At 40.8% G+C, this 26411-nt stretch overlaps 1 protein-coding gene across 6 annotated transcripts in view; it reads right to left on the bottom strand.

Moving 5' to 3' along the window:
- TMCC1 (transmembrane and coiled-coil domain family 1) overlaps window positions 1-26411 on the bottom strand; it is a 196425-nt gene that overhangs the window by 39004 nt on the left and 131010 nt on the right. The window contains exon 2 of one of the 6 annotated variants that reach the window (XM_061618482.1): window positions 15099-15217. The exons of the other annotated variants lie outside the window; for them this stretch is intronic. Within the exon in view, the coding sequence (XP_061474466.1) occupies window positions 15099-15158 (60 nt within the window). The 5' untranslated portion in view covers window positions 15159-15217. The remainder of the gene's footprint in view (window positions 1-15098; window positions 15218-26411) is intronic. 6 annotated transcript variants of the gene reach the window in all.

Below are 26411 nucleotides of genomic sequence, written 5' to 3'. Positions count from 1 at the left end.
TCTCTGAAGTGCTACTTGACTATTATTTCATTTCTGCTGTAAGCCAAGGCTAGTTGGCTACTCCTTTGATTGAAAGGATACCAGAGTAATTTACCCAACACAATACAATGAGCCAGTGACAAAGAGGAGGATTTTTAAGTCAAGTGTCCAGATCCTCTGGTGTGCTTGTTTTTTAAAAGGTATAAAGACAAGGAGGTTCTTGCCAATAGGCTTAGTGAGAAGAAAAATGTGCAGCCCATATTCTACCCAATCAAAGTGTGATGCAGCCTAAGCATCACCAAAGGAGACATGATGATTAGGAACTATAAGCCTCAGAAATAAATGGCTTAAGCAATGAGGAACCACTGTTTGTATTAAATAAAGTGATTTATATATTTTATTTATATCCCATGCTTTCTCCCAGTAGGAGCCCAGGGTGAAAAATTGTGATTTCACAATGGGTATCCTTTGTATAAACAGTACATCGTCTAATCATCACAGAGAGAGCCTGCTGGATCAAGATAAGGCCCATCTAGTCCAGCATCCTGTTCTCAGATTAGTCAACTCCCCACAGCATTTTTAAACCTAAAAAAACCTGAGGAATGCAAAACCTCCATACTTCTCTGAGATAAAGACACACACATATCTATATCTGCAGTTCCAAACTTAAATACAACACACCAATGGTTGCTAGTACTTTTAAATTCTATTATCCACCTTGTTAAGCAATTCCTCATAACAGTGTTTCACAATAACACAAAAATGTTATCAAACACGGTGTTTATGGGGTTCTGGTCAGATTTTGGTGGATTTGATGTGTGGGTCTGGTGGGGAAAAAAATCTTAATGACAACACTGATATCCCCCTCCCTTGTCATGCTCAGCCTCTGTAGGTGCTATTCATGCATCTGCTGGGTGTGCCTAGTCTTTGGGGCCTAGATTGTGCAGCAGCCCAGCTGAGTCCAGGGCAGGACCTCAGAAGAAGCAGAAAGAAGAGTGAGCTGGTTCTCCAAGGCCCAGGAAGCCTAATGAGACCTCACTAAGGGGAGCTGGAATATTGTGTGTGTATGTGTGCATGTCTGAGGGGGGCATTTCTTCCCCAGTTAGTTGAAAAAGAAAGCCTTTCAATCCTTTCAAGCTGGTTCCATTTCAAAATGGGTTTGAAAGTATGCCGCTAGAGCCTTAGTTGCAACAGTTTTAGACCTCTACCCAACTGTGCAAATCATTATAAATAATTCCCCTTATTTAACTTTTCTCATGCGAACTCATGTATTACCAAAATAGGGCATGTGACATTTGCTGGTAGAGCCATCAGAAGCAGTGTTAGCTGGCAGGCCCAGGGTCTTTCTGTAGAACAGAGATGGTGTGCTTGCACACCATCGTGTCTAATAATTCTAGTACCTGTAGTTCAGAGAGATGTATACTTCCTATGTGACATGCTGTCAAGTATTTCCTTATGAAAAATGATGTTTATAGATATTAATTTTATTTTTAAAGTGAAACTTTTCTTGATTGCTTTCCTGGCATGGCAAAGGAGACGAGGGTAGTTAGTTACGAGAAGTAGCTGACCAAGAGAACTGAACTCTCATTTCACGAGCTTACTAAAACATTGTACCTGTATAAGGAAGCCTTTCCAAATGTGATGTTATCAGCCCTAAGCAAGCTTCTAGGACTTCCACATTTATTTTCTGTCAATTCAGAGCCTACCTCTGCAAGTTGTAACAGTACATAATTTTTTTTTTTTAAAAAAACAGTATTAAAGTATGTCAAAGAAGTACAGCTGGGTGGATCCAAGGTGTGGTCAATGCATCCTTGTGGACGGGAGTGGCCTCAGCCATCTTGAAAGAGGTGGTAATTTCACCACTCCTGAAAATGCCCACCCTGGACCTATCAGTTTGTGACAACTACCAGGTAGCAAAAGAGAAGTTGATCAAAAGGGTTGTGGTGGGTCAGTTGCCAGCACTATCCCCATTTTGTGGGTAACTGCTGGCATAGTCATAGCAGGACAGGTGGGCAAGGAGGCACTGGGCAGGCTGTGACACTGAGGGTCACTGAAAGTGAGCTGAGGCTCACTGATAGTCACCAGCCCACAATCTGTGAAACACAAACATCGTTTGATGTCTTCTTTGAGCATTTCTCTTACCAGCTCACTGGTGAAATCAACAAGCATTTTAAGAAGCGGACATAGTTGCAAGAGGATTCATATTATAGTTGAAACATGTAGTTCAAAATTCTACACAGGAGCCAGAAAAATCAAGGCAGTCAGTACCCACGTGTGTAATGATGCAGTTAGAGACGTTTAATTGGAGAAACAGTGACTCATCATGACTAATCATACTGTCTAACCTGAAGGTCATAACCCACTGGGAACCGACAGTCAAAGCACAGTGCACATGGGCTGTGTTGCTTGTATGATTATTACAGTCATGCTTCTGAACTGCTATATCTGCTGCTTAAACATTATTAGCACCACTTCTGCCAGTCTCTTAACAAAATGAAAACTGGGCAGCTCAATACTGAAAAGCCCATGTTTTAAGTCAACCACATGCTGGTTTAATATTCACAACAATATCAAATTATTCCTATGGGTCTCCTTTTACAGATTTAAGTACTGGTCATTAACAAGGAACCTGGGTTTATCTTGAGAAATGCAAATACAGATTAGAGAATGATAGGTGGAAGGTCCACAGGTAAATTAACTTCTAGTGAAAATTTTAAGCTACCTAAAAGTACATTCATCAGAGTTGTAGTCAAGTGTGCATTTCTATTGGCTGAAACTGGTAAAAAAAAGTGCAAACATCTTTTCAATTGATACAACACCCTCCCCACTTCAGTAGATAATGAGTACACACTACCTCACATTTAAAGTTAGATAACTTCCTGTTATGAGAATGACTCTAGGCCAGCTCACATGTGTTATGATCTTTACAAATGAACAGTGACTAAATCAATATTAATGAACAGTGACTAAATCAGTATCAACAGCATAACAAAGTTTACCAAACTGTATGTGTGCGTGCGTGCAAGAGTCTCTCTCTCTCTCACACACGACACAAGCCTTCTGCATATTTAATATATCCCAACTGACACCCCCACAAATAGCAAAGATTCATGCCCTAAGGTCTTGATTCTTCACAATGTGAAATATCTTGTTTTATGAAAGAAGCCAAGGAATGGAAGTAGTGAACCCACTGGGAATAAAACGTCCCAAGTACAAATAAGTGTCATGGCCCCATCAGAGAACTCATCAGACGAGGATGACTCGGAAGTAACAGCAGCAGACCCAGAAGCAGCAGACCCAGAAGGAGAAACGGAGGAAACTCCTGAGAACCCAGCTCCTTCTCCCCCTCAGCTGCAGAGCACCCCAGACACAGCTGAAGCCCTTCAGCCAGACGCAGACAGTGAACAGGATACTCCCCCCTCACCTGCAGAACGTAGACAACAGAAGGTCAGGCAGAAGAGGGGCAGGCCTGTCCCCTTAAGGCCCAAACGCTGAGGACTCACACCTGCTGACAAACCTGCTCCTTAAAAGTCAAAGCTTGGCTTCAGCATGTTGCTGACTACAATGTCAGGCGTGGCTTCGTGTGTTTCCAGTTTCCCTGAATCTTATCTTGGACTGACCTCTTGGCAATTGAACCCGGACCCCTACTGACCTCGCTTCTGGACTTCTGGCTTGGCATGTAAACTTAGGACGGGCCTTGCCCTTATCATGCTTCATCCTCGTTAGCCTGGCAGATTTACGACCAGACTGCCAGCTAAGGACTTTCCCGCCCTGATAACTACCCAGGAATTTCCAGCCCCCGCCGGCACTGCTGTCTCAGTGCAGAGCTGACAATAATGTTTTTATGATGCAAAGATATAAATGTACCAAGTTCAAATAAACATGAGGAAATAACTGGTGAAATACAATTCAATGTATTACATATGAGAGCTCAAAAACTTAGATTGCTGAATATCAGTTGAATACAAGGGGTTGTATCCAAGGATAGCCCTACACAGAGTAGACCCATTAAAATGAATATGACTAATTTAGATCCATTAATTTAAATGGATCTACTCTGAGTAGGAATAGTATTGGATACAAAGCTGGGGCTCAACTGGTAGCCAGTCATTGGACCCATTTTGGAAGAACCATTAGAAGCCAATTTAGATACAAGCTGCAGAAAGCCATTACAGCTTTCAGGGTTGTTTTTTTTTTAAAACTTAATCACAGAATGTATGACTTCAGAAATGAGTCAGGTTACTCCGTACCTGGAAATCTATTGTCCTTATATGGGCTCATTCATTTGCATTGTACTTCAGTTAATCATTACTCTAAGATTATTTGATTTTTTTCATTATATATTTGGATTAATTTTAATATATACATAGATACATATATGCATCTATCTATGTATTATATACACACATACACACACACATAGATATATATATGCACCTATCTATGTATTATATATATGTATATGTATATATGTGTGTATATAGATAGATAGATAGATAGATAGATAGATAGATAGATAGATAGATAGATAGATAGATAGATAGATAGATAGATAGATAGATAGAGATAATTAACTGATGATATAGTTCTTGTGTTCCTTGGTTCATTTGAAATAAACTTCTTTATGTTTGTTAAACAAGCTCCAGAAAGCAGTTTCCAATCTCATGCTTATGGTTAAGTGCTAAGTGTACAGTAGGGCCCCGCTTTACAGCGTTCCGTTTTCCGGCGTTCCGCTGATGTGGCAGCTTTCAATTAGGGGAAATTCCCCATTTTAAAGCCTATTTTGCGCTTTTGCGCCATTTTCACGCAACGCGACCCATTATAGTCAATGGGTTCCGCTTTATGGCGATTTCCGCTTTACGGCGGGGGCCTGGTCCCTAACCTGCCGTATAAGCGGGCCCCTACTGTATGCAGAAATACGATTTATAAAATATGGGGAAAAGTAAACACACAGAGAAGCACTGACCTTTAGATCTACATTCACATGAAGATTTGTGTTTACATTTCTGTATACAGCATGTCTATTATTGATGTCTAACATCTGTACACAGCATGTTTTCAATGTTGCCTAATTGTGAGATCATTATTAGTAACTGCTATGTATTAGTTCAGTGCTTTGCTGGTAGTTCACTTTTCCCCATATTTTATAAATCATGTATTTGTGTATACAACATTTCTCCAATTGAATGCATGTTAGCATTGGTACTGTTGCTCTAAATGCAACTGGCGCCTCAGTTTGTGTAAGTGCTAAGTGGAGATAACTATCAAGATGGTACAATAGTGCAAACAATACTTGTAGTAACTGAAAGATCATCACTGATGAGTGAAATCAGTAGCCGAATACACACTGTTACAGTATAGAGAGACGCACACAAGTTACAACCAGTTCTTCCATTCTGACACATAGGAATTGGAATCCGATTTGGGAAGGTTAACAATAGTACCAAGTGTATTGGCAATCAAGCTTGCAGAACTAGTTGTTACATGGCTGCCTAGTGATCTAGTTAACAGCTTCATGATGCAGGAAAAACAGCCGGCAAACTATAAGGATAGGAGGCCAACAAGAAAGAGTGCAAAAGAAAAAAAAAGGAGTAACCTAAACATAAAAGAATACCAAGAGAAAGTTTGTCAGTTTCAATATTTCAAGAATTCCCTGAAACCATGGAAAAGGGCTTATCTGTGTATCAGAATAAATCAATGTACTTTGTATTCTGAACACAGGTTAAATTTTTGCTAACATTTAGAAGTAGTGACTCTACCTATGTAACTTTATAAAATCAGTGTACTGCTTCTGTTTTCAGAGAATGATACAAAGTACATACTGGCAGTATCTTCTTTTATCAACTTGCAAGCTTGCAAACTTGGAACCTCTCTGGGTCTCTAATTTTACAAACTATTTTCCACAGAAAAACAGGGCCTGCAGTGATTAACAGCTTTTCCATTAGACACTACACCAGTTTGACTTGTGACATCAGCATTTTCTGCACATAATTCAATAGCAACTGTTTAGGCAGGGAAGAAAGGAAAGAGGAAATGCAGAATTCTCAACCCTGTCTTATTAAGATCTTTGTCAGAAGCACTGCTCAGTGTCCTGAACTTCTGAGGTGAGGTGTGGAACAACAAGGAACAGGGCCTTTTTTGGCCATAACTCCTCACTTGGGGAACTCCCTTCCCATCTAAGTGCCCCCTTTGATGGCTATTAGATACCAGCTGGAGACACTGCAGTTTTCATAATCTTAATATTCACCCTTTTATCAGATTTTCTACAGCTCTTTAAAACTATTTCAAAGATATTTTAAGCATTGATTGAGAATGTGTGAAGTTACAGGTGCAAGATACAAAAGGAGAGCCTACAGTGACAGCCACCTAATTCTCTACCCTTCGCCCAATAACTAAATATGGAAGAAGCAGGAGGATTATATGTGTGTGTGCACTGGTGTGTGGGTTATAGATGATCTCCAATATAAGTGCAGTGCTGCAGTAAGGAACGCTACTTCTGCCACAAAGCCTTTACTTCAGACCACAAACATGTGCCACACAGACTAACTTCTTGACACTCCTTCTGTGGTGGCAAGGGATCCCAATAAAAGGTTTGGGCTCTGCACAGGGCAGATCCACCCCTTCCCCAGGATTATGGAGAGCAAAACAGTGCCTGGCAGATCCACAAGGTGAAGGGTTGCATTCTCCCCTCTTTCTAGTTCATGAAGTTTAACAGCAGACACTCCCCACTCAAAATATAAATAAACGGAAACTTTAGAATGATGCCTCTTTCCACTTGGATCTTCTGTAGCAATTTCTACTATGTATTAATTCTAAACAAATGCTCTGATATTACCAGAATTGGCCATTCCTTAAACTAATAAAAATGACAAAAGCATTTCTTGGGTTACTTGGAGCACACCATATTTATGTATAAATAAGACTGCATTATTTATATGATCCTAATACAACTGGGGTCTGTAATTGCTGAGTGTCTTGTACTATAAGACGAGAAACAAGCCAAACAACCATCTTCTAATATGAAGTTACCAAAGAGTAAGGCGAACATTTTATCTACTACCCTCTGTAAACTAAACTTGCAGAATAACAGAAGTATCAATAATTCAATAAGCATGTGCATCTCAGACTTACTCCATTTACTGAAATACAATGGATTGAAAATCTGTTATTTTCCATATTTGTTTCAATCCAAGTTGGGATATGATGCGTGGAGAGGTAGCTTATAAAAAGACGACTAGCTTTATTTCTGAAGGTCATTGGATCAGTGATAAGGCATGTGCCCATACAGGCTCCTTTATCCAACACTAAAGATGATTCAACAGTATGCTTATGCTTTCCACGAAATGCACAGTGTGTAGCTGAAAAAGCAAAGCAAACATTTGCATCAAAAGATTTGCCTGACCAAGACAGCTCTCTGACAGTAATACTTACTAATATTACTCATTACAAGAGTGTGACATTTTTAATCAAGATTAACACTCACTCAGACAAGAGGTTCTGTAATTCCAAGCTTCTTAATTGCAGATGTTAAAAACAACTAACGGATTGTGAACAGCCAAGCCAGCAAAGGGGGGGGGGGCACATCCAAGAATATTGCTTATTAATGAGCCGCTGGAGTTGTAAATAGAGCAGCTAAATCAGATGCAACAATGCTTTATTGCATGATCTCACCTTGACAGGTTCACAGAAATGCTTTTCACAGCACACACAGGTACAGCAACACCACATAAACATTGACGCATGGCCCATCTGCAACGCCCTGCTCAGTGCTAGGTACTGCTCGGACTGTCTCCCAGAATGACTACTCTGCTCCCTACATCTGCAAGACTGAAAGAGCTCAGAGCCCTTGCTGTATAAACAGACCAATTGCCAAAACAAGCAGCTCTGTGTGCTCCATCATTGATGCAAATGAACAGTTACACTTAGCTTATGCATGGTATACGCCTCTTCTTCAGCAGAGTACACTTTGTTTAAAAAATGCAAGCTCACTGGTATTTGAATTTAAAGCTACAGAGCACACAACTGTAAAGTCTGTTACAGCTGCATGCCCATTACAACTCACTTTCCTTATGCACCCTTTCTGTTCCTAGGTGCTGGGAGTATTTTATGCTAGCTGCACAACCCTTGGGCTCCTCCTTCCAGCCCAAGTCCACAGAATGCCTTGGAGCCAAGGTAGCTAAGCACAGGTGTATAGAACATGGGTGCAAGGAGACTCAAGGGAAAAAAGTCTTCTAAGTGGTTTTGAGCTGGGTAACTACTTAGCTGTATGAATGAATTATTAGCCAAACTACAAACACAAGAAAACGAAAGAATCAGACAACTAAGTCAACTGTAGACTGACTAACTTTATGAAGAATGGCATTAGAGTGAAGTACTATGCGGGAATATTTTTCAGCTTGTCTGTCTAGAACTTTCAGGGGTCATCAAAGAGACTTGTTCCCAACTAATGCATGAGCTCGCAGGAATTCATGATTTTCTTTAGCCCTGCTCCTTGCAATGGTAGGCTGGATCTTTGGGTCTCAGTTGAACAGTAGAATGCAGAGGACGAGACTGCTGGTGGTACAAGTGCTAGAGATATTTTGAATGCAGAAATATAGCTTAAAGAGTTATACAATGATTTACGCTACTACAACCGCGGTGGCAAGAGCAAGCTGCCCCAGCACGTGCACCCGTGCACCATCTTGGCCCCGTTTACACCATCATCCACGCCGTGGCCTGTAGCTTCTTCGATCCCATGCTGTCCAACAATGACAACGAGCTGATGAAAACTGGCTGACCAAGGTCTACATCTACCATGTCTATTCGCTCCATCTGCAGATGCCGCCGGGGAGTCGTTCGGCCAGCTCGAGAGGAACTTACGGTGGCACCCACCACCCCGGAAGAGCTGCAAGACTACGAGACCTGGGAGCTACCGCTGCAGCATCAGAAGGCCTGTGGGCCAGACCAGTTGGCTGGCCTGCTGGTTGCCGCCACCGTGTTTTCATTTTACCAGCAGAGGCAGCGGCAGTGTCCTGGGCCAGGGCATGCAGACAGAGACCCCCAGCATTAAGCTGCACTACTCCTGGCCTGAGATGCAGGCCGTCGCCGTTTTGGACTGGTGTACCGCCCCGTGAAATAGCTGTAAGTTCAGGCGAGATGGAATGCCTTTCCTAGATATTTTTTCTTAATGTTATTTGGTATTTAATTTCATTTTTTGTACAATGTATTGCTTTATTGATGTATTGCTTTATTGATGTATTGCCTTGTTGATGTATTTTTATATTTGTGTTTACTTTTTCTGTAAGCTGCCTTGAGGGCCGTTTGGGCGAAAGGCGGGGTATAAATTAACATAACATAACAGCAATATTTCTATTCCTCTAGGGCTGTTTTCATCCTTTGCAATCAAGTATTCAAGAAAAGGAATAGCCACTGATTGTGAGTATAGTGAGTGCTTTAAAAGAGTAAAGAATAGCCATTTTTTTCGAGATCACTTTATCTCTTTATTTCACGCTTTACCAATAAGCACCCAATCGTATTCTACTTATTATAATAACTGCAGAATAAACAAACTCTTACTTCTTACTGCAAGCAAACATGCTTCTTTATTGCTGGTTGGATAGACAGCACTACTGAAAATGAAAAGCAGAGCAAAGGAAAGTTCAAGGGGTGGAGCCTAACTCTATTAATACAAAATTCTAGTATTTAATTCTTCAAGGGATATGCTACTATACAGGCTGCTGTTTTTTCAGGATCACCCTCAGTCATGAAAAATCCACCCTCAGTCAAGGAAAGTCTTGAATGAGCAGACTTTGGGGGACTCTTCCAGATGAGGCTTTTGTTGTGCGCTTGACCTGTCCTATTCACTGAATTTTTCAGAGAGTCTTATGTTTCTGTTCTTAAAACAAGCTATCATTTTTTAAATGGAGGTTGTCAATGTCTGTCATATCACAAATTAAAAAAAAAGTCAATTTCCCAAAATATCCTAGGAAGGGCAAAGCATAGCTCTGGAGGGGGCAGTGCCATTTGTCCCCCCTTGCTGTACAGGCCTGAGACTCAGCCAGCACAAGTTGGAAAAGGCTGGTCTGCAACATTCCCTTAAATGCAGTAGGACCCTGCTTCTTGGCTCAAGAGCCAAGATCAGAGATCAGCTGTGCACGGCTTGCTCAGTGTTCCTTCATAAAAGCTTGCATTAGGGGATGATACGCAATTGAGACTTCTCTGAGGTGTCATCCTGGCTGTAGAACTCTATCCCCCCCCTCAAAAAAATTTCAACTGGTGCCTAAGTTACTATCTTTTAGATGCCAGCTTAAGATATAGCTCTTCATGCAGGACTTCATAATGTTCAGCGGTGAAATAAATGGATTGTGGTTTTATTATTTTGAGTTATGTTTTTATGGAATTTATTGTTAGATGCCCCAATATCCTTGATGGAGGGCAGAATATATATATATATATATATATATATATATATATATATATATATATATATATATATATATATATATATATATATATATATATATATTAAGTAAAAACAAAACAAGATAACTTGGGGAGATACTCAGATCTCTCACAACATTTGTCCATGCTGTTTAGGAAAACCCATCTTCCATTTTGGAGACTGCTGCCATAAAACAGTATGGGCTGAATCTATCCCTTCTTGAGGTGGGGAGGTGATGTCCAATTATTATGTCTTCCTCCTGCAGTACCATATCTACCACTGTTCTGGAGTGTCTCCCATCCCCCTAGAACAGGTTTTGAGGATACAGGAAACATTCTCTCCCGCCTCCCACTTCCTCCAGCATGCCCATGGGTGGTCGAGATCCAACTTTGTATCAGTGTGGTCAAGCTCCTAATATCTTTAACCTGGTCAAGACTTATTTCAAAAAGCGGAGAAGGAGTTCAATATGGTCATTTTACACAACTCATGGCAGGCAACAGCCAACTTAAAAGAGATTTATTCAAGTCCTAACTGGACTTCTTGTCCAATATGCAGTGGTCCAAGAGTACTGTCCAAGAGATAACATGACTGTCCCTATTACATGGCGGGACAGTTCAGACATCACAGTAAACCATGGTTTCTCATGATGGGAATGAGTCACAACGAACCTAAGGCTTATATGTGCTCCTCTGGCCCACTCCAGAAACGCTTCAAAGAGGGAAGCTTTTGCTTCCCTTTTTAACTGTAGCTTCTTGTTTCATCCAAACCTGACAAACTGGTCAATCTTAACTATGCTTTGTTGAAACAACCAGTTCCATAACCCATAATCACATTACAATAATTAAGATTAACCAGCTTGTCAGGTTTGGATGAAACAACAAGCTGCATTTAATCAAAAATTAAAACAAAGCTTCAACTCTCCTGTTAGCTGAGATGGAGCAGGGAGTACAGTAGGGCCCCGCTTATACGGCGGATTAGGGACCAGGCCCCCGCCGTAAAGCGGAAATCGCCGTAAAGTGGAACCCACTGACTATAATGGGTTGTGTTGCACGAAAATGCCGCAAAAGCGCAAAATTGGCTTTAAAACGGGGAATTTCCCTTAATTGAAAGCCACCGCATCAGCGGAACGCCGTAAAGCGGGGCCCTACTGTACATGAACCCAAGGCTTGCTGGCTCCTCATATAACTGCAGTTACCAAGGGAAGGCTCATTTCCAAGTCTGCTTGGAACCAATACATTGAGAAAAATGGGGAAGATACAGTGTAACATATTTGCTGAAACAAGGCTAGCAGGATAATTTAAGTACTCTAAGTTGATAGATTCAGAGCAAAAACAGTGTAAACATTTCTATAGATTTCTCCCAAGGGATATTTATCTATTGAAAAAATATGTAGCACGGGCTTTTACAGTGCCGTCAAATTTATGTGATCGGATTGGTTAATCATTACTCAAGTACAGGATCATTCATACCCATTTATAAAAGAAAAAAAGTAAAGCCAGCTAAATAAAACACTGCATTCTGCTGCACTGGCATAATAATTTAGAGGTGGAAGAATAGACTCTTCACTGAATGTGGTGAAGCTGGGGTTTCTATCCCATGTACAGGACAGTAAGTCTACATGATGCCTGTTAATGTCATATGCAGAGCTTCCCTAGGCTTGGCAAGAGCAGAGTCCATTGTTCTATTTCTATCCATGAAGAGAAAAATACTTGTAGAAACTGATACACTGGAACATAACATTTTCATGCAGCAAATTCATAGACATGATTATATATGTGCTTATAACCCCATTTATCTATGACAAAGAATAAAATATTTCAGTAGTAAATGAGAGCATATTGGCAGTATGAAAACTGATCACATTTCTGTACATGAAAGATCTTTTCCCCACGCATCAATATGGTTTCCTATAAATAAGGGATTTTAAGTAGGGTGTTTTTTTTAAGATCTCAGTGTTCTGCGCAAGGAGGCATGAGGAAAATAACATTCTCTTAGGTCACTGGTCTTCAACCTTGGGTTCCCGTATGTTGTTGAATTAGGATTTCCATTATCCTTGACCATTAGCTAAGCTGGCTGGGGTTGATGGGAGTTATAGTCCAGTAACATCTGGGGACCCAACGGTGAATAACAGTGTCTTGGGTAACTTGGGCCCAAGCCATTTAGAGCTTTAAATTTCAAAACTGGGACTGTGAATTGTGCTCAGAAACAAAACAAACAGAACTGAGAGCTTGTGTAGTTTTTACACTAGTGTGATGTGCTCTGTTCAAGTTATTTCACAAATGCGTAACATTCAAACTAACTGAACTTTCCAAACAGTCTTCAAAAGGCAGTCACACAGAGTGCATTAAAGTAGCAGAGTTTGGTGATGACCAAGGCATTTATTATGATGGCCAGATCACCTTCATAGGAGCAACTATTGCTGGTACTCTCACACTCAGTGTAGCTGCACCCAAGTCATGTCCTTACCAACTCTACCAACGCCTGTTTATTGCAAAAGAAAGCAATTTGTTCCACATAAATTCAAATTATGTGAGAATAAGTGGACCATTAACAAAACATAATATATCCCTCCTCTGTAGCCTTGCCTTCCTCTAGGATATAATAAAGCTGAAAGAAATCAGGGCGATTACTCCCACAAGTGATTCATTTCCAAGCAACGCTCTTCATTCTGTGGGTCCTAAAGACCACTGAGCATACAAAGTCTGCATTGGATTGTTCTGGGTCCCCCCTTCGCCAGTTAATTTATAAACTTGTGTACTTCTGCATACCATCAACTATATGGGAACCTCTACCTTATTTGGGGTGGCCCCTTTTTGCTTTCAGATAAGCACTCAACCACTTGAGTTCACTATTAGTAGTTAAAGTGGAGCCTAAATTGCCTCCTGCAGATTTCCCCAAAATCTCCCCAGTGAAAACAGGTGTCACTTTCCTGCTGTTTGAGCGGGGGAAGAAATCTCAGTGAAATTTTGGGAGGCAGGCTGCAGCTTACCTCAATTAATCGTACAGGTGGCCTGAAGAATCATTGCTCCCAAGACAGTATGAGAAGTGCAGCCGAAGGGAAGCTGTGCAGAAAGTCTTGTGATGCTTCCCTCTGGCTGCACTTCCTAGTATGCCTTGGGAGTGATGCAATGGCAAAAAGCTCTGAATAAAGCCTGTGTTGTGAGTGACACAGGCTTTTTTTTCAAAGTTAAAAAGAAACAAGAATAAGGAGAAAAAACATACCCTAGAAAACCCTTAGCTTAAGGTTAAATAAAGTAACCAGCAACCTCTCATTGTTTTATGAAAATTTTCTTCTCCTCCCCCCTTTTTTTGCAAGTCGTTAAATAAAACCAGCTCTCTAGTTTCAAGTGCCATCGGTATTCTGGACCTCCTAAAACGTCACAGGCTATTGTCAGGATTTTTTTTGTTTTTTAGGTCTCTCTTGTATTAATTACTGCGAGCCTAGGGAGCACTCCTTTATTTTTGGGTAGCCCCATTTCACCTCCAAACCAACAGGCTCTCAGCCACCTGAGTTCATATCAGCAGGCATGATTATGATGCTTCAGTAGAAATAGAATGGATTATGGTAGTCCAACAACAGAAGACATATTTTTAACTATTGCACGTTAAAGATGAACTATATGTATGTATGAATGAAGTAGTGATACCAGTCATGCTTGAGCAACAAAATACAACAGTTTATCTGTCTAAACAGTTTCAGTTTAGGTTGGATACCGATAATTTCTAAGAGAGACCTGAAATATGATAGCTTTATCACTGCCCATGCATAAGTATTTTTTTTCCTGTCTGAAGATGAATTCTGGGTGAAATGGGTCTTGCATGTTTTTCAGCACAGCCCCCACCCCTAATAAACTAGTCCTCCTCTTATAAAACCTGTTTAAACAGATAGCATAGCTGGATGGTGGGAAGGGGAAAAGTTTAGCATGTGTACCTATGACCAATGATGCAATCGTCAGGTCCCTAAAATACTTTTTGTAAAACAGCCTTAGTTATAATCCTTAATAGTTCAGTTATTGTAGTTTTATTTCCAAACTATTAGAGAATGTTGCTCCAAATGAAATGATTTTTCTGTATGCCAGTTTTCATACAAAGTACTTGTGTGCATACATAAGAGTATAACTATTTGTGGAATGCATGGCCCTTCAAAAGGCAGCTTGTTACATAACTCTGGGAAAAAGCATTATGAATGGAAGAAAACTGCTTCAGAAAAGCAGCATGATGTGGGGTGGAGTGATATGCATGAGTGCTTCTTTATATATTGTTGCAAGGAACAAATATTCAGCAGAAGGAGACAGAAAAGGAGTATTAAATGTCAAAACTTGTATAATATGCAGGAGAGAGAGAGAGAGAGAGAGAGAGAGAGAGAGAGAGAGAGAGAGAGAGAATAAGAAAATCAGCAAAAAACGGTATTTATTTCAAACATCAATGCCAGGGTAGTCAACAAGGTGCCTTCCAAATGTGCTGGACTACAATTACCCAGCTAGCATGGCCAAAGACTGGGGATGATAGGAGCTGTAATCCAACAATGGCTGGAGGACACCATATTGACTATCCCTGATTTATGCTATAATAAGGCATGTTCATTTCAAGGGGATATATTTGAAGGCTAAATTTATGTGCAATATTCAGAACTGGACATAACAGAAGAATCTCTCTATAGAGGGTAAATATATTTTACTGCAGTATCAGATAAACAAACCTGCATCTCAAATGCTTCCAACGCATTTGTGGGTGGGGCCCCCCCATCACCAGTCACCATAGGGCCAAGCCCTCTCAGAGGTCCAGAGAGGCCTGATCCACTTCCTGCTTTTGAGGCCCCTAGCAATAACAAAAATAAAAAAATGACACACGAAAACAAAATAATGTATAAAAAGTCATAATCTGAATATTTTTATTTAACAAATGCTTTTCCAGCCTTCGCTGTGCAAATGCACTAACTAAGGAAAAATCTAGTTTTTGTGCAATGTCGCAATTGGTACTAAGCATGGCACGGCCATTCAAATGTTTTTGCCCCAAAACTGAACAGTGATAGTTATCCAGAGTTATTCAAATACTAACCAACCAGTCATCCTTTTTAGTTACCATGAAGATAATAATGTGGAGTTCTCACACATACATAATTCCTTAGCCACCTTGACATAAAACTATAGACAGTAAAATGTTACAATTCTCTTAACTTTCAACACACATGTAATCCAGCACCAGCCACTAATACTGCTTTGTTTCTACAATCAAATGACTTTATAGGACACATTCATCACTGTCTAATCTTGTGCCATCAGAACCAATATGTTTTTATTAACATTTATGAAAATTTTAACTCTTTAATATGACAAACTATATCATTTAACAAATGAAAATTATGTCTTTTACCAAGTCACATCTCTTATTTGCTTAAATTTGCAGCTGTAAACTGAGAATGCACATAGCATTTTGGTCTGATGCACATAAAAACAAGTTGCAAAATTTATCAAAATGGCCAAAATGAACAAGAGTATCTAAATTTCAGCCCCCCTTTGAGTCTGATGTCCAGGCCAAATACCATTCCCACATATTGGCCCTTCATAGGACTACACAGTAGAGGGGAAAGTCTTGGTTTTTTCAGAGCTATCTGCAGGTGTTATATTGCCAGATAGCTGGGTAAATCACATTAGAGGATGTTCTATCCCCTGAGGCTCAACCATTGCTAGATCCTTGAGAGAATATATGGCGCTTAAGGCAGCACTCATGGACACCTATCTCCATCCAGCCTCCTACTAGTTCTCCTACTGCCAAAGAGTAAAGGAGAAAATGCTATATTTTTCTTGCTGTCAAAAGAAGCTATCTGATTTAAGTGGTAAGTCAGTGCTACTACCAGTTTACTTGCAACAGGTAAGACACAGAGAACTAAATTAGTCTGCCTAGGAGGCAGACCTTACTTTTGAGAATTCACCACTGCCAGCATACCACAGTTACTTTTATATGCAAGCTAGTAAGAAAAGAGCAGAAGCACCTGTGACATATATACACAGGCAGAAGCATATGCATGGCCCTTGTGCATCTTCTTTTCCCCTCTAATAGGAAGATGGTTGTGTGTCAAACCACTGGTAAATGTGAGATTGTAGAAAAGGAGACCTAATTCTCAAGTCTCCAGGAAAACCAGAATATTTTAACAAAAATATTATTGCAATATTTACCAATATTACTTTTCCAGGAAACAAAGATAATATGTGCTTACTAAACATTGCCCCCAAATAAAAATATTCATTTTTAAAAAGAGCTAAGTGGAGGATATTTGATTGGAGTTACACTTCCAACATGTTCACACAGATCAAAGTTTTTCCTAAATCATGGATCTCACCAACATTTACAATTTAAAAAACAAGGGGCCAGAAAGCATACCTCATGATATCAGAGATCTTAGAACCAATCCAAGCATTTTCTCAGACAAATGGATCCAACTCTAAGTAGCATTAGCGTTTTTGTGACTGAGTAACATAACTTATCATAGTTGCCTCCTCTTGAGAGTTGGTAAAAGGCTGCTAGCCACTCTACGAGCAAAGATGCGAGTTGTTTATTAACCAGATTGGTTTCTAACTATTCCGGGAAGAATACCAGAGTCTTGAGGCACCTGGAAGTCTATCAGATTTATTGCAATGAAAGCTTTTATCTAAGTATGCTAATCTTTAAGATGTTACTGTGTTTTTTCCTACAATAGGCTAAGATATATACCTCTTTGAAATCTTTCACTGAGAAAAGTTCCAGGAAATACATTTACTGAAGTATAGAAAGTAGTCTTCAACCTTTTCCTTACCTAGGATATATCTTGATATCACATATGCATTCGTGGATACATTCTTAATTTTTTTACCATATGTTTGTATGGTGTTAGTGCCACTGTTGCAATCCACCTTTGGGCAGGCTGCAACCCAGTAATGGGCTTCAACCCACTATTTGGTGTACAGGACCAAACACTGAATGCGTGGACTACAGTGGCATGATTTGTCTGTGGAATACAAGGCTCTTCAACTAACATATAAGTTACAAAAAAATCAAGTTTTTTAATAACTTTATTGTAATTAATCTGCTTTAAAGAAACTCAGAAGTTCCAAAGTGTAAATCATACAGATATGTTTCATAGCAAGCACCCAGAAGACAGTTTTCCCATTTGTTAGTCATTGTTCATCACATTAACTCCTGATACAAATCAAAACATCTAGTGCATGGGTTCTCAACAAGGGGGGAATTCCCCCCCGGGGGGGGATTTAAGGGGTCGGGGGGGAATTGGGACCACTATTCAGCAAAGTGTGATGTCCTGTAGATTATGTACAATCTGTAAAATTGTAGTTTGTTTTTAATTTAATCTGCGACATTCAATTGAATGTCACAGATTAAAATCGATTCTTGAACATGCAGCATTATTTTCATTTGCAAAATTAAATTATTATTTAAAGACCAGAACGTGCTCCAAGAAATTCTGTTATAATATAAACTAAGAAATTTTTCTCTCACGAGAAACACCACTGTCACTCGCGAAACGTCAACACGCTATGAGAGACTATCTTGGGAAGGGGGAAATTATATTCTGAACAATGGAGAAAGGGGGGAATGGAGCAAAAAAGGTTGAGAACCACTATCTTGAGCATTAAAAAAAATCTGCTGAGGACAAAAGAATCCATAGCTTTCCAAAGCCATTCTACCAGTCGCAGATTCTCAAGGACGCTTTTCACTAAATGTCTTTTTTGGCGAAGTGTATATGCATTGTAATTTGAGTTGATGCGTATTTGAACTTCTTAAATGCATGTTTTGGATACTATACAGGAGGAAGGTAGAATGCAAAGAGTGCATTCCCAAAGTGGGGACAATTATAAACCATTTTATACAGAATTGGGGGCAAGAACCTCCTGTCCTATGATCCATCACACTAAAATCTCTCTTTAGTTTTCGATCCCCAGCAGAAACTACTAATGCACATATCCCTTGGACAATGTTTAGTGTCTGCGGTAAACATTTCATATGCTTGAGGGCTGAACTTGGAATTTTAGGTTAACAAATTGGGATAAAATTAAATATGTGTTGAAATATATGTGGCTTTCTAATTTGGTATTGCCAAGTCAGCTCTCTAGCTTTGGCTAGTATAAGTGCTGAAACAGGTAACTGCCAACTTTTTTTTTTTTACTTTGTTTGAGTGATTCTGTGGTCCAAGCAAAGGTCTTTCTGAATAGTAGGCTTTTGTACTGCTGTGAAGGCGGCTTACTGCCAGATGATTAAACAGCACTGTACAAATATTTTGCATCATTAAAGATTACAGGTGCTGAGGAGTAGTTGGAAAGATTTTTTTACAACTGTTGAACTCTCAGTTACCAGCTTATTTAAGTGAGTTCATCAGAGGTCCTGACATTAATCTTACCTGCATTTCTAAAGTTTAATGTGCTCTGTACAATAGTTGGCTAGACTATTCTGTTTTGCCAAGAGCTCTCCCTTCTTACGGTTCTTATTGTCAGTTCTAGTTCTATAACTTGAAATAATAAATTTGTTAATAATTTACTTGAAAGCCATCCATCATAATTTAGTAATGTAAGCTAATTTATATTTGTAAAAATATGCAAATAGTTAATGAATCCTTAAATGATCATATTCTTGTACATATTGTGCAACAATAAGCAGTTATGCAGCTTCTACCTTAAGGAATGTTTTGTAAATTGGCATTCATATATTTGGTATTCAAAGGCGAAGATGAGGCTTCATAATTACATTTTATCCGAATGTCGCAGATTAAATTAAAAACAAACTACAATTTTACAGATTGTACATAATCTACCGGACATCGCACTTTGCTGAATAGTGGTCCCAATTCCCCCCCTGACCCCTTAAATTCCCCCCTTGTTGAGAACCCATGCTCAAGATAGCCCTCATCCAAGCTTCTTTTCCCCTTTAAGGGAACAAAAAACATGTTACAAGTCAGTACACTGAAGAAATCAAGCTTGCTTCACATATCATGTTTGTCCATAGTTAGCCTACAGAGGGCACTCTAGACAAAGAGAAGAAAACATATTCATTAAACTTGTATTTGTAGATGGTTTATGAATTTTTAGCCTAAGTATCTGTGTAAAATATACACTGTAAACGTATTAAAGATGCTCATATTTGAAAAGCATCAGTTGCTACTAACAGCATTAAGAAAAATTAAGATTTTTAAGTAGTGAGTAGGTTTTGCTCCGGAATGAAAGGGGGGTGGGAATGCCAGAACAAGCAAAAAATCAATTCACCTTAAAGAAATTGACTAGTGTACACAGCACCTGTTATTTACTTAAAGGGCTTACATCACATTTCTCCATTTCCAAAATGGAAGCACTTTAAGGCTTACAGAACAATTTTTTAAAAAATTATAAAATACAAGAAGTAGCACTTAAAAACATTGCCATTCTTTATGTGCAATATATGTCTTGAATTATTTGCATACCATTTCAGAACACTGTATTCTATAAAAACCAAACATATGATTCCCTCTCTGTTGATCCCAAATATAACCTACATCTTTACCTACTTAGTATTTATGAAATAAAGTTGTAATTTAGCAAGAGAAATGTGTCTATTCAGATTCCAGTTCACCCAACTGCCTAGCTAAAACCAGGATCTAAACAAATCCCACTGGTTGTCGTTAATCACTTCCTCTGTAGAGGAGATTTACAGCTGTATGGATGAATAATGAATTTGTTTCAATTGTGATCTGATTTCAAGGCCAGTTCTACAATTAGGCAGAGCAAGGCCAGCTCTAAAGGGTGGCCAGGTGGGGCCCTGGCCAAGGGCCTGGTGGCCCTGAAGGGCCCCTCGTTATGGTGGGGGAGTACTGCTCCCCTTCCATGGCAGCCAGCCATACATTGCAGGGACGGAGCAGCCTGCCTGCTGACCCCCTCTTCCCCCACCCTATCGCTCGCCCGCTGACCCGAGGGGCCGTCGTTACGGTGGGGGAGTAGCACTCCCCTTCTGAGGCAGGCTGCAGCGGATCACAGGGAGAGAGCTGCTCACCTGGTTGCTGGCCCACCCGCACCCACTCACTTGCCTGCCACCCTGAGGGCCCCTCATTATGGTGGGGGAGTAGCACTCCCCAGCACACTGCCTCCCTCCCTCGATCTCCGCCCCTGCCGGCTCCCTCCCTCCCGTGCCCTCCGCCCCTGCTGGCTCCCTTGCTCACCTCCTTCCGCTTGCTTGCTTGCTCGCTCACCCGACCTCCCACCCGACCTTCCGCTCCTCCGCCTGCCTGGTAGGTAGGTAGGTGGGGCAAGTGAGAGTGTGCCAGGGCCCAGGGCAGGCTGGTGGCCAAGGGCCCTGTCAAGTCTGGGGCCGGCCCTGAGGCAGAGCAAACCATCTGCCTCAGGCAGCATATGCTGGAGGCCAAAAAGCAGCAGTGAGGTGCTGGAGGGCACGGTTGTGTGTGCCACATGGCCTGCCATGAGCCCAAGCTAGCCTTCTGCCCTCAGGTGTAGTGCAGGATGCTGTCCCCTCAGTATTGAAGCAACATCTAACTGCCAGTCTGATTGTTTTTTGCACATCTTGCGCTTCGTATCAGGCAGCAGAAGATTTTGACTGATATGAATATAGAATATGAAGTATATCCCCTACATAAATTGGGTCATACAGGAAAAGTACCATTTTAAAAATGGGAGGGTAATGGGATGTGTGCACAATGAGAGAGATGAAATATTCCCGTGCTTACTTCCCAGGAGCAGATGTCTAGGCAACTGTGGTACTTGGTTTTTGTGCAGCCAGCATTGTACCATGCCCATCCCTCGTGAACTCTCTCTCGAGAGGCAGCAAGCATTAAGAATATGCTTCCTCCCACAACACACAAGTCCTGCTAGATTAGGCAAAGGTCCAGCTAGTCCACCATCCTGCTTCACACAGTGGGCAACCATAGAAACAGAACAATGTACCTAAGCACAGCACCTTTAGCAATCAAGGAGTGTGACAGCCACTTATATGTGTTAAAATGCAACCAATATACTCAAGAACAATGCTAAACCTGCTGAACTGCCCCCGTTGCCATGGGTGGGGTGGGGATAGGGAGAGAAGAACAGCGTATGTCACTTCCAACAGTCTTGCCAATTGTTACCTTTTCACTTTATTTCACAGAACTTAGGGGAAGCCATCGAGAGGCCAATGTATTCTTATCTGCCCACCTCTAACCTGAGTATCATTTCACGATCATGCAAGAAAACAAATATCAAAGTATCAGTATATTATTGTTTTATCACTTGTTTGATGCCTTGAGCTTTTTGGAGGAAGAGTGGGATATAAATTTAAAATAATAATAATAATAATAATAATTTTATTTTGTTTTTTAAAAAATTTATATCCCACTCTTCCTCCAAAAAGGACTTAGATAAGGGAGACTTGGATAAGGAAGACCTGGATTCAAATCCCACTCGACCACAAGTAGGCAGGTCGCTGCTAGTCAGACTAATCTACTTCAGAGATTTTTGTAGTGTTACAATTACTCAATTCTATCCTTCCAGATTTTCTTTAATGTGTAATGGTTTTGCATTTTACACATCTTTAATTATACACCAACGAGAGAGGTTGTATACTATAGCCAGTGTGGATTTTTCACATTCTGCAATGTTAAATTGAAAATACCCCCATGCCATTCTGATGCTTCCCATAAGCTCATTTCAAAACAAAACCTTAAAAAACTTAATAGTCCTGAAATCAGAAACCCTTGCTTAACAACACTCTCAATTTTCATGACAATACAAAAAGCAGTCAGAAATAATTGAGAGTTCAAATTCTAAAGAGAAAGAGGAAAAAACCCAGATGCCTTTTGGACTTTTTTCTCTCAGAGTTCTCATAATCTGTTGAAATTCATTAAAAATCAGCCACAGAGTACCTGTAATCCTGTTACTGACGTTGCCCTATACTCTGATCTTCATCTTCTGCAGTTTAAACGTTTAAAAAATCTCTGGCTGATTTTTAATTTTGGCTGGAACCCTATGGCATGCTCAGTAAGAACCAATTGTCAATGTTCTAAAAGCCAGACTCACAGCTGCTGGTCTTGCCTAAACAGGGGGCCACACCCACACCAGACCTTTATTCCCCTTTAGGCAGTCATAGCTTTCCCCAAAGAATCCTGGGAAGTGTAGTTTGTGAAGGGAGCTGAGAGGAGACTCCTATTCCACTGACAGAGCTCCAGTGGCCAGAGTGGTTTAACAGTCAGCCACTCTGACTGAAGGTCTGTGAGAGGAACAGGGCGTCTCCTAGCAACTCTCAGCACCCTTCACTAACTACACTTCCCAGGATTCTTTGGGAGAAGCCATGACTGTCCAAAGTGAAATAAAGGCCTGGTGTGGATGTGGCCAGGGACAGCTTTGGTTTAAATTTGGGTGGGAGGCTACATGTGCTTGCTGTAGAATAAAAAGGTGGGGGAAATGTTGAAAAACAATGATACTGTTCACAATGTTTTCCTTTTGGAAAGGGGATTCCCCTCTGCCCAGCGCCCAAGCCCAATCTCCTACCCTCCCCTTCCACCTACCCTCCCTGCCTCTCCCCCAGGTCAGTGTTGGACTTTGACCTGGGAGACCAAGGTTCACATCCCCACACAGCCACGAAGCTCACTGGGTGACCTTGGGCCAGCCACTGCCTCTCAGCCTCAGAGGAAGGCAGTAGTAAAACCACCTCTGGATACCGTTTACCATGAAAACCACATTCATAGGGTCACCATAAGTTGAAATCGACTTGAAGGCAGTCCATTGCCATTTTCAAACATGATTGCACAAAAATAAATCCCACTGAACTCAAAAAGTATGCAACTGGTCAAACCCACCCTTCCTTCTCCTCCCTCCTATCCCCTCCCTCTTGTCCCTCCCCTCCCCCTCCAACCCTTTCCTTCACCCTCCCCCTCCTCCTCCCCATGATCAGTTTTACCTATCTTAAGCATGACTGCATGGGAGTAAATACCATTGAACTCAATAAGCATGCAAATGATCAAACCTGTCCTCCCCTGCCCTTTCCTTTGCCCCTCCCCCTCCAATCCCCTCCTCCCCCCTCCCCTCCCTTTCTCTTTCCCTCTCCTCTCCCCTCCACCTGCTCCTCCCCCATGGTCAGTTTTACCTATCCTATCCATGATTGCATAGGAGTAAATCCCATTGAACTCAATAATCATGAAAATGATCAGACCTGCCTTTCCCCTCCTTCCCCTCTCCCCTCCTTTCCTCCTCCCCTCCCCTCTTCCTTCTTCCTCCTACCCTGCCCACTCCCTCCCTCCCCCCGTCAGTTTTACCTATCCTAAGCATGATTGCACAGGACTAAATCCCACTGAACTCAATAAACACGCAAATGATCAAACCTGCCCTTCTCCTCCCCTCCCTCTCCTGCCTGCTCCCCTCCCCTCCCCTGTGGTCAGTTTCACCTATCCTAAGCATGATTGCAGGAGAGTAAATCCCCCTGAACTCAAGCATGCAAATGATCAATCCATTCTCAGCAAACTTGCACAGGATCCCATTTCTTTGATAGAAATATCTGTAGGCTATAGGTACATTCTTAAACTGTAAGGTTTTTTGCCTATTAGTGAATATGCAGTGGATGTGCATTATATTCTAACCATTTATCAGTCTTAGGAGAGAGATTCCAGAGCAAATGAAAGGTACTTTAAATGCGTTTCTGTTTTCCCTTTTCTTTGTCCCAACAAAGCAGCTCTGTTCTGGGAACAAGAGCTAGGAGACTAAATACAATATGTCATTCTCTTATTTTCATTCCTATGGATTCCTCATTTGTAACTACTCCTCTATCCCTCCTTATTTTTGCATCTCCTGATACAACTGGTATCTGATTTTAAAGCTGCACAATGCACAAGCAGCAGAACTTTTATAACCTCTCAGGAAACAAACTGTGTTTCAGCCATGCCAGGGGGAAAAAAATCTATGTAAAACCAAAATTTGCTGCAAACCCAAGGCACAATGAAAGAGTAACCATAAGACAAAGGAAAGTAAGTCTCTGAAGTCATGGAGGTGGGAGAACTCTTTATTCAGTTTCATTCAAACAGGCTGCTGTGCTTGAAGGAATATTACACACCTAACTTAAGCAGATTAGAAACCAAGTTTTCCCATATTAAGAGCACTGATGACCCAATGTTCCAATGTCATAATCAAAGTACCCTGTTTCATATTTACCTATTAATACTGCTACTAAACAGACAAACTAGATAGAAATAGGCATGACAAGTACTGCTTAAACAAAAGTATTAATGCTGCTCAGTGTCAAACCTGTGTTTTGCCTCTGTGAAATTCTAACATGTTCATGCAGATTGGATTTCAGTTTGTTGCTAAAGCAAAGCCTGACCTCAAAGCCCTAATGGGGGGAAATCACTTTGCGTAATTACAAAACAACTCTAATGAGGATGAAAAGGGACAAGAATCTTTTATATTACAATTTATTTCATATAAAAGGACAATTTCACAATGACCATTATGCTTCCATCATAAAAACAAGCTAAAAAAATTGTGCAGAAACGCACCATTTATTAGTGGGACTATTTATATGACACAATTGGAATAGAAAATAGAATGCAACCATTTTCAAGTACTTCTCCTTACAATTCCAAAACAGATCAAGTAGACCAGCACAACAGAAATGTTATGGCTAAAGTAGAAGCGTATTCATTCAAACCTCCCACATATGAGTCCTTCTGCATAATGAACATGCTTTATGTCTGTTACACATTTCAGACTTTTTCCATGCCCCCAATCAGCCTGGATAACCAGGGCTTAGTGTATTTCTATGACAGAAGGAACAAAATCTGGCTCTGAAACAAGCAAAAGAACATAGTGCAGTAAAGCCAAAGGCTTCTCCCTAGCTTGAACATGCTATCATAGAGAGCAAGGTTAAGCAGAGTGTTGCTCCAGCCTTGTCAGATTGAATTATATCCTGGCAGTGCAGTAGGAATAGAATATAAAGCAAGGGCACCCTAGGCATGTTGGCAGAGGTTTGAGTGGATGCTCAAGAAAGAAAGGGCGATTCCAAACAAGTGAACTGCTCTGTGTGTCACATGAACAATCTTCAGCTATGTCACAAAGCCCATTAAAAATATTCCCAGCCTCTGACAGAGTAAAAACAAACAAACAAACAAACCTGGAATTCATTTCCTGTTACAGTACTACAAGCAAGGATGCTTTCTTCCCAAGTTTCTGGAGACAGATTCCAAAGGATACAGGAAGAACAAAACCACATTATTATTTTTTTTAACCCAAAGGGAAAGCTAAAAAGCAACATCACATGCTAATTACATTTTATATTTTATGTTCAGTATTAATGGTGGTAACTTGTAAAGAGCTCTTCCTATCCCATATGAACTTCACTTTATCAACAGCAGTCCTTGGAGGTCTGATTTTGTGTGTCTTAACCTTGTAAAGTACAGTGAGTAGTAATCTGGAGCATTGGCACCAAAATTGTGAAACTCTCCTCCAAGGGAAACTTACTTTGCTCCTTCTTTGTTGATCTCATGGTAGCAGGTCAAGGCCTCCCCCTTGTCTTTAGGCTTGCCTGAATGATCTTTTATAGTAATCTGATTGCTGTATTAATTCATTTACCTTCCATGTTGCTGCTACTAACCACCTCTCAAGAAATACTGGCTGTGTTGCACATTATGTTGATAAAAAGGGGGTCACTTGTGGCCACATTTGCAAACCCAAGGGACAGTTGCACCCCCCCACACAATTAAGCACACATTGCAACCGTCTACTGGCTACAACAAAATGCTTCCTTCAAGCCAAATTTCAGTAGAGGGAGGGGCAGTGTGTAAGAGGTGACTGAGGGCACGCGGAAAGACATCTGTGGGCACACATGCACCTGCAGGTGCCACATTGGTAACCTCTGTGGTAAACCATAGTTAACATTTAATTATGGTTTAGTGCAAATGAGCAGCATGCTAGTGTGCATTGCTCAAAAGTGCCTGTTTTGCTCCTCCCTGCACCACAAGCAACAAACTATAAAGATTGGCTTGTTGCATTATCTGAACCTGGCCTTGTAACTTTATTTCTCT

Source organism: Rhineura floridana, chromosome 3, assembly GCF_030035675.1.
Source record: "Rhineura floridana isolate rRhiFlo1 chromosome 3, rRhiFlo1.hap2, whole genome shotgun sequence".
Lineage (NCBI taxonomy): Eukaryota > Metazoa > Chordata > Lepidosauria > Squamata > Rhineuridae > Rhineura > Rhineura floridana.
Note: the sequence above shows the minus strand (reverse complement) of the source record. Positions and strands in the feature narration are given on the sequence as shown.